Below are 9025 nucleotides of genomic sequence, written 5' to 3' on the forward strand. Positions count from 1 at the left end.
GCATAAAGTTCTCTAACAATAGTAAGGTTGGCCTTGCTGTGGCCCTTCAAGATAGGTCCCCATTGTTGCACCTCTCGAATTGATTTAAGAAGATCTGGGTAATTTTTCTTTAGTGCTCTAATATTTATTGGCTTTTCCAGAATATATTTCTTTGAATCTAGGATTTTCTCATAAGCCCAGAATGCTTTTTCACTAAAAAAATTCTTGTCCCAAGAACCTCGGTCAATTGGTTCACCCTCATCTTAATTGCTCATGTTGACATTTGTGAGCTCATAGTCCGAATCAGAATCAAACTCAGATTCTGAGGTAGCCTTATGCTTCCCTTTATTGTTTGGATCAACCTGCTTGGTGTATTTGGTCTGGTGCACCACAAGTTCTCTGAACTCTATCCCATTACTTGGTGCTCTTACTGATGTTTTTGTGGCACCCTTTTTCACAGTCCTCCTCTCTAATGGTTCCTCTTCTTCTTGCTCCTACTCATCAATTAATTGCCTAGTCGGCGTTGCCTTTGCTTTCTCAGTCCGCTTTCTTTTATTCTGTGGGTTTGGAGCACCTGCTGCCTTTCCAGTAGGGTTTTAGGCGGTTGCTTGTCATTATCTCTTTCTTGTTGCTTGGACGTTTTACTCGTTGCTGCCATTGTGAACCTATGTACCTACAAAACAAAGAATTCAATAATTAGTTGGAAGAACATTGAAGTTTTAGATGTGAAGCACATGTGCACAAGTGTGCACTTCCAATCATCCGCACGATTATGCCATTCAATACTTCATTCAAACATAGCCCATGGATTTTAGCGGGAATCAACTAACTGGTAGTACACGAGTGAGCAATGCACTTATAGACATCATTATGCACAACAAGAGATAGATTCAAGTGTTTCTCAAAGCATGTTCTTTTACATACAACAACTCACCTTGAATTTACTCAGCTATATCATCATAAACTTCTCGCAACCCCACACTTAATCTCAAGACATACCAATACGCATAGAGCGCACAAAATTCAAATTGAAGTAACACTTTACAATACAAGCAGTCAAGCAATGTGCTGTATGTTCAGCTTATTAGGACATTCTACCACAGGCTCGAAACACTCCAATTTTATAGATATTGTAGCAGCTTAAGTTCATTTAATTCAGCCCCGGACATGGTCACTCAGAAGCTTAACTGTCATTATATACCTCAAAACAAGATTTAAAGGAGTGACGAGCACCCGTAGCTCCACCACTCTGACAAGGCTGTACACAATCAATCAAATGACCCAACACTTATTCCCTAGCATATACTCGTGTCGCTCGGTTACTCAGACTCGATGCCTAAATTTACCTCTCAGGCATTTAGTCGAACAAGTAAAATGTATGAATTTTGCCCATTTTCTTCCAACAACTGGACAACTTCACCACCCTCCCAAATTTAATGAGATGAAGGGAATTCTAGTTTATCATCTCTCAAACATCACAACCAACAAGAACGATAACCACACGCCTCAAACTTTTTCAGTTCCCCTCTTAGTCTCATGTGTAATATTCAAATTGGTAAGACCTAACCTAGGGGAATTTGGGGTGGGGATTCTGCTGCTACCAGTGAGAGAGAGAAGATATGAGAATTGAGAGAGAGAAGAAGGCGAAGGAATTACCTAACCGTATGATCAATTCGAGCAGTAGTAGTGAGAGGAGATGTGCGAGGAAGAGTGTTTGAGTTGAGTGGAAACGCGTGGGAGAAGGATTTGGGGTTATTAGATGTGAAGTGTAATAAAAATATAAACTTGTTGTGTGCGAGCTTGGACGTGATGCATCCCAGCTGATTTCGTTAATTGTTTCACAGATGCAGACCTTTGCGCGATGGACTCACTTCACTTCCTTGAGCAGTTGGCCCGTCAATATTTTATGCGGAGGGGGATGCATGCATCCACCCTTTTTTCCACTACCTGGAGTTTTTTTTAATTAAAATAAATTACATAAGAGAATTAACTCCTACAAAATCAAAAAAAAATCAAAAATACACAACGAACGGGAAAAGTTAGTAAACTATGAAAACAAAACAAAATGCTTGGGTTGCCTCCCAAGAAGCGCCCGATTTAACGTCGCGGTACGATGCAACATGTTCTTCAAGCATCGGCCAAGTCCATTGAGGTCTTGTGATGTGCAATGTCACCACCCCAATAATGTTTTACTCTCTACCTATTTACCAAGAATGTACCACTTGAACTCGTATCACGCAATTCCACCGCTCCATGAGGCTTCACACTAACCACTTCAAAAGGTCCTGCCTATCGAGACTTAAGCTTTCCGGGGAAGAGCTTCAACCTCGAATTAAACAAGAGAACTTCTTGACTTGGCTCAAACTCGCGATATTAGATGTGCTTATCATGCCACCTCTTGGTCCTTTCTTTATACAATTTGGCATTTTCGTATGCGTGCAATCAAAACTCATCAAGCTTGTTGAGCTGTTACAACCTCTTCTCGCCGGCTAAGTTTATATCCATATTTAGCTTTTTAATCGCCCAATAGGCTTTGTGTTCAAGCTCGACGAGCAAGTGACACGCCTTCCCATAAACCAACTTATACGGAGATGTTCCAATAGGGGTCTTGTATGCAGTTCAATACGCCCATAATGCATCGTCATGCTTTCTGGCCCAGTCCTTCGTATTTCCACTTACCGTTTTATCCAGAATTTGCTTCACCTCTATGTTTGACACTTCTACTTGACCACTCATTTGGGGATGATAGGCAGTGACAACCTTGTGCTTAGCTCCATACTTTTCTAGAACGTTGTTCAACAACTTGTTACAAAAGTGAGTTCCTCCGTCACTTATCAGCACCCTTGGAGTCCCAAAGCGTGTGAAGATGTGCTTTTTACAAAGTTTACAACTACCTTTGCGTCATTAGTAGGAAGAGAAATGGCCTCCACCCACTTAGACACATAGTCGACCGCTAACAATATGTATCTGTGACCATTAGAGTATGGGAACACTCCAATGAAATCAATCCCCCAAACATCAAAAATCTCTACTGCCAAAATATTTTGCAAAGGCATCTCATGCTTCTTCGTGATTGTTCCGGTTCTTTGGCACCTGTCACACTGTTTAACAAAGGCGTGTGCATCCTTAAATAATTTTGGCCAATAGAAACTCGATTGCAGCACTTTTTGGGCGGTTCTATCCCCACCGTGATGACCTCCATATGGAGAAGCGTTACAGTCGTGCAAGATTGCATTCATCTCCTTCTCAGGAACACACTTTTGTACTAACTGATCTGTGCACTGCTTATACAGTAATGGCTCATCCCACAAGTAGAGCCTCATATCATGTAGAAATCTTCTTCTATTATCGGGTGTCAATTCTGTTGGCATCACCCCACTTGCAATAAAATTCACGTAGTCTGCATACCACAGGGCTTCACTCGAGGTGATTGCCGATAATTGCTCATCCGAAAATGTTTCCTTAATCGAACCTCCCTTATCTACATGGTTCCGATTTTTTAATCTGGACAAGTGATCAGCCACTTGATTCTCTATTCCTTTTCGATCTCGGATCTCTAAGTCAAATTCTTGCAAAAAGAGGACCCAACAAATCATCCTCGGTTTGGCATCTCTCTTTTCAAACAGATACCTTATAGCTGAGTGATCGGTGTAGACGATGACTTTGGTTCCCACTAGATAAGAGCTAAATTTGTCAAACGCCCACACCACTGCAAGCAACTCTTTTTTAGTAACGGTGTAGTTCATCTGAGCTAGATTTAGAGTTTTGCTAGCGTAGTAAATGGAGTGAAATTTTTTATTCTTCCTTTGCCCCAAAATAGCTCCTATTTTGTCGTCACTCACATCGCACATCAACTCAAATGTCTGTGCCCAGTCCAAGGCAATGATAATTGGTGCATTCACCAATCATTTCTTCAGCTTCTCAAATGCTTTCAGACAAGTATCATCATATTTGAAGGGGATATCTTTCTCAAGAAGACTGCATATAGGTGAAGAAAATTTTGAAAAATCTTTAATGAAGCGATGATAAAAACTTGCATGGCCCAAGAAACTATGAATGCCCTTAACGGATGTTGGTGGGGGAAATTTCTCAATCGCCTTCACCTTTGCCTTATCCACCTGCAGACCATTTTTGGACACCTTGTTCCCCAAGACTATATCTTTTCGTACCATGAAATGGAACTTCTCCCAGTTTAGCATCAAGTTTGTCTCTTCACACCTAGCAAGCACTTTATCAAGTTTCATTAAACAATTATCAAAAGAACACCCAAACACAGAAAAATCATCCATGAACACTTCTACAAATCTTTCAAGCATGTCAGTAAAAATATCCATCATACACCTTTTAAAAGTCGCAGGTGCATTATAGAAACCAAATGGCATTCTCTTGAATGCATACGTGCCATAAGGACACGTAAATGTGGTCTTCTCTTGGTTCTCTAGGGCTATAACAATCTGATTATACCCCAAATAGTCATCCAGGAAATAATAGTATTCATGTCCAGCTAGTCTATCAAGCATTCAGTCAATAAATGGTAGGGGAAGTGGTGTTTGCGGGTAGAATTATTTAATTTTCTATAATCTATGTAAATTCTCCACCCAATGACAGTTCTTGTCGGAATCAAGTCATTATTTTCATTAACCACTACAATCACCCCCCCTCCCTTCTTAGGCACACATTGGATATGGCTTACCCATTTGCTATCAGTGATTGGAAATACAATACCTGCATTAAGCCACTTAATCACTTCTTTTCTTACCACTTCTTTCATGATTGGATTTAGGCAGTGTTGGTGCTCTATAATTGGCTTGTGTCCTTCCTCCATGACGATTTTATGCATGCTGAAGGCTGGAATAATACCTCTAATTACATACATCATCCACCCAATGGCTCGCTTATGCTCATGCGGCACTTTTAAAAACTTTTCTTCATGCAATTTAGATAAGTCAGAGGAAACAATAACAAGTAGAGTGTCAGAGCCACCCAAATAAGCATATTGAAGGTGAGAGGGCAAAGGTTTAAGTTCCAATTTTGGAGCCTCTTCATTTGACGGCTTTGGTGGAGGCCCACTCAGCCTATTTAAGGGCTCAAAGGGGTTTAATCCTTGAATGTAGACACAAGATGCATCAATATGCATCATCTCCTTAACCTTGTCATCAATTTCCAAGCTATCGAACAACATGAGTGCTTTCTCTAGAGAATCGTCTAGATATACATTCTGATCTATCAGTTTCTCATCCACCTCCACAATAGGTATCATAGAGAGCTCCTCATAATGGCAGGGAAGTTTAATCGCCTTGTAGACATTAAACACCGTCTCCTCATTGTCCACCCTCATAATAATTTTTCCCTCTCTTACTTTAATAATTGCATCACTTGTAGCCAAGAGAGGTCATCCCAATATGATTGGAACTTGTTCATTAGGCTCATAATCTAGGATAATGAAGTCCGTTGGGAAGATGGATTTCCCAATTTGCAGCAACGCATCTTTAATCACTCCCTCAGGGTAAGCTATGGATCTATCATCTAGTTATAACTTCACATTGGTTGGTCTTGGATCTCCCAGACCTAATTGCTTGAACATGGACAAGGGCATTCGATTTATGCTCGCCCCCAAATCACAAAGAGCATGACCCACATCAATATTACCACGCACATGGATGGTGAAGCTGGCAGGGTCCTTGAGCTTTTGAAGAAGCTTGTTTTGGACCCTCGAAGTGCACTCCTCAGTAAGTGTGGCTGTCTCGAATTTTAGTCAATCTCCTCTCGTGAGGCACTATATTTTTGATGTACTTAGAATATTTTGGAATTTCACGAAGTACATCCACCAATGAAATATTTAATTGAACCTGGCTCAACATAGAGAGAAATTTATTAAACATGCTATCATCATTCTTCTTATGTAACCTTTGGGGGAAAGTTGGTGGTGGCCTTGCAGCACTTAGTGGCTCTAAACTTGCATCATCTTTCTTTGGCTTGGGTGTTGCCTTAGAAATCAACTCCCCCTTAGGTATAGGCTTATCTCTTCTCTTCTCTGGTACTTCTTCTAATTCCCTCCCGTTTTTAAGTGTGATTGCATTAACTTGAGGGTTCTTCTCTATATCACTGGGAAGAGCGCCTGCAGGACTAGTATTTTGACTTGACGCTAACTGCCTAACTTTCTCTCAAGATTTTCTGAAATCGGTCCTGAGTTATTGATTGTCAAGCAACAACTTCTTCAACAGGTTATTCGTACTCTCCTCGACTTGCTGGGGTGGCTTCTAAGGTTGACTTTACTTTCCTCGGGGCCTATACAGATTCAAAATCGCCCGATATCCACCCCAGTATAAGTTAGGTTGATTCTTCCAATTTGGGTTGTAAGCGTTCCCATATTGTGCATGCTGATTCATCAGGCCTCTACTATTTTACCCCAAATAATAGATGGATTCAGGATTTGTGGGACATATGTCACTCGTGTGACCTTCACCACATAAATCGCAACAAGTAGACATCTGTTGCACATGTTGCTTCTGTTGCATTTGGTGCATTGTCACTCTATTCATTTGATTTGCTAATTTTGCTATATCTACTTTCATGGCTGAGAAATCATCAAGCTCAATTACACTTGTTGCCTTCTGTTTAAGTGCTCTTCGTGATTCCCCTTCTCCTTGCCAATTATTATCATTAGCAGTAAAATTATTTAGCAGGAGCTAGATTTCACTATAGGGCCTTGACATGCAACTACCTCCACAAGTTGAGTCAAGATTCATCTTTGACGTCTCATCTAACCCATCAACAAAAGTGTGACCCAATACCTCATCAGTCTAATAATGATGTGGGTAGTATCTGAGTAGCTTCTTGTATCTTTCCCAAGCTTGAGGAAGAGTCTTGCCATCCCGTTGTTGGAACCCAAGAATCTGGCTTCTCAGCGACTTTGTCTTTTTGGTGGGAAAAAACTTGATTAAGAATTTTCTTGCTAGATCATCCCAAGTGTAGATCGCGTTCGTGGGCTCCTTTTGCAACCATTCTATGGCTTCCCCCAGCAATGAAAAGGGGAACAATGTCGGCCTGACATAATCCTTGGAAATGTTCGAAAAGTTGTAAGTATCCGTAATTTCCAGGAAGTTCTGAATATGCCGCTGTAGATCTTCATGAGAAAGACCCACATACTGCCCTGTGGATTGAATCAGCTAGACCATGTACTGTTTGAGTTCAAAATGACCCGTGGAATCAGGCTTCACAATAGCCTGAGTCATATTCACAAGATTGGGCCTTGTGGCTTCTATCACCGGTCGCTCTTCATTACCTGCCATCTCTAGTGGTTGTGGTTGAATTACAATGTCCAACTCTCTTTCTGTTCTAGTTCTAGCTTCGAGTTCCCTCCTTACTCTGTGAATTGTTCGTTCTATTTCAGGATCAATAGGAAGGAGGTTGTTCGTGCTTCTACTCCTCCGCATTCAAGAGAAGAGCCCGCGTTAACACAAAAAAGGCAAACTGAAAATTAAAACTTGAAAAAATAACTAATAAAATCTTAACTCAGACAAGTAGCTAATTTCTAAGTCCCCGGCAATGGGGCCAAAAACATGTTGCGACCAAACACACAGGCAAGTATACGTGATCGTTAAGTAATAAAGTAGTGAGTAGAGTATTATTCCCATGGAGACATATGATTAACTTTCGACTAATTCAAACTCAAAGAAATTATCTATTCAAGATATTTTTTCTCAAAATGTGTAATTAATTAATTAACAACCGAAGAAACTACCAAGCAATTAAATAAACTAGAGATCGACTAAAACACGTAGGCAATTTCGGATAAAAATCAATAGTAGAGTATATTCCAGGATCATGGGCTGGCTAACAATCATGTTGCGTTCTCGGCTTAAACTGACTAATTGATTTATCTGGTTTGTTGATTGACAGGGTTTATGTTAGTTGTAAGAATCTGACGAGTTCTTACTCGCCTATTCAAGTTAACTTAATGCCTATATGTCTATTGCATTTACACTTCCTGTATTTCAACCAAGCAAGACAGTTAGGTATATTTTTATCCTAATTGCAAATCTGTTCCCCGATGCCCGGGTTCAAGAACTTGCTCTATTTAATTCTATATGCAATCTAGAATTCTCACTTTCGAGTTCAACTCCAGATTCGTAAATAGTATTTCACTGTTAGCTATGCAGCAAAATAATTAAGAACATGATTATATAAATAACCTATTATGATAAAATCAAACTCGTCAATTCAAACTTCAAACGTCAACATTCATGTAGCACCCATGACCCCAGAACTAACGAGTTTAGCCACGCATGCTCATGGTAGCAATCTCAAGTAATCCCCAAGAATACATAAAAATCAATAAAAGAAGGAAAAGTTAAGAATTCAAGATGAATTATGTGGTTTCCAAACTCTGTGATGGTTTTTCTCTGCTTCCCCGTGTGCTAGATGACCTTAAAGAGGCGTTTTTGGCTTATATATTGCGTACAAAAGTCGTGGGACATAGTTTTCCTTTTCCTATTCTGACTCAGCTTCAGGGATTGATGCTAGAGTGGATGCTTTGCGTCCGCCTCAGCTTCAACTTCTCAGCATCACATGCTGGGGTGGATGCTAAGCATCCACCCTCTGTTCCTTTATCCCTGTTGTGCCCAGGTGCGGATGCTAAGGCGGATGCCTTCTCCCGACTTCACTGCCAAGGATACACCAAATATACTTTTTTCCTAGATTGGATGCGATGTATTCATCCTCTTCTCCTATAACTGGAGCACCTTTTCTTCATATTTTTGCATTCCAAACATCCTAAATCATCACACACAACTCAGTTAGTAATAAAACCAATAATTAACACATGTTGGGCATTTTAAAGATCAAATAGCACCAAAAAGCGGTTAAAATATGAGTAAAGTAACATTATAACACATAAAAATATGCCAAATATCACCACCCCACACTTAAACCTTTGTTCGTTCTTGAGCAAAGTAGAATCAACCTACAATAGATCGAACAAAATTAAGCTTATCCCTGAGAAGTAGAATCAACTTCTCAGCATCACATGCTGGGGTGGATGCGA

At 40.3% G+C, this 9025-nt stretch overlaps 1 protein-coding gene across 1 annotated transcript; it reads right to left on the reverse strand.

Annotated features, from left to right (window-relative positions):
* Positions 1-3884: 3884 nt before the first annotated feature.
* LOC138902544 (uncharacterized) lies at positions 3885-5317 on the reverse strand. The gene is made up of 3 exons (XM_070190425.1): positions 4673-5317; positions 4321-4433; positions 3885-4197 (listed from the first exon to the last, which is right to left on the reverse strand). Exons 1-3 carry the CDS (start codon positions 5315-5317, stop codon positions 3885-3887), a joined length of 1071 nt encoding a protein of 356 aa, XP_070046526.1.
* Positions 5318-9025: the final 3708 nt, after the last annotated feature.

Source organism: Nicotiana tomentosiformis, chromosome 12 (assembly GCF_000390325.3).
Source record: "Nicotiana tomentosiformis chromosome 12, ASM39032v3, whole genome shotgun sequence".
In the NCBI taxonomy this organism is placed as follows: domain Eukaryota; kingdom Viridiplantae; phylum Streptophyta; class Magnoliopsida; order Solanales; family Solanaceae; genus Nicotiana; species Nicotiana tomentosiformis.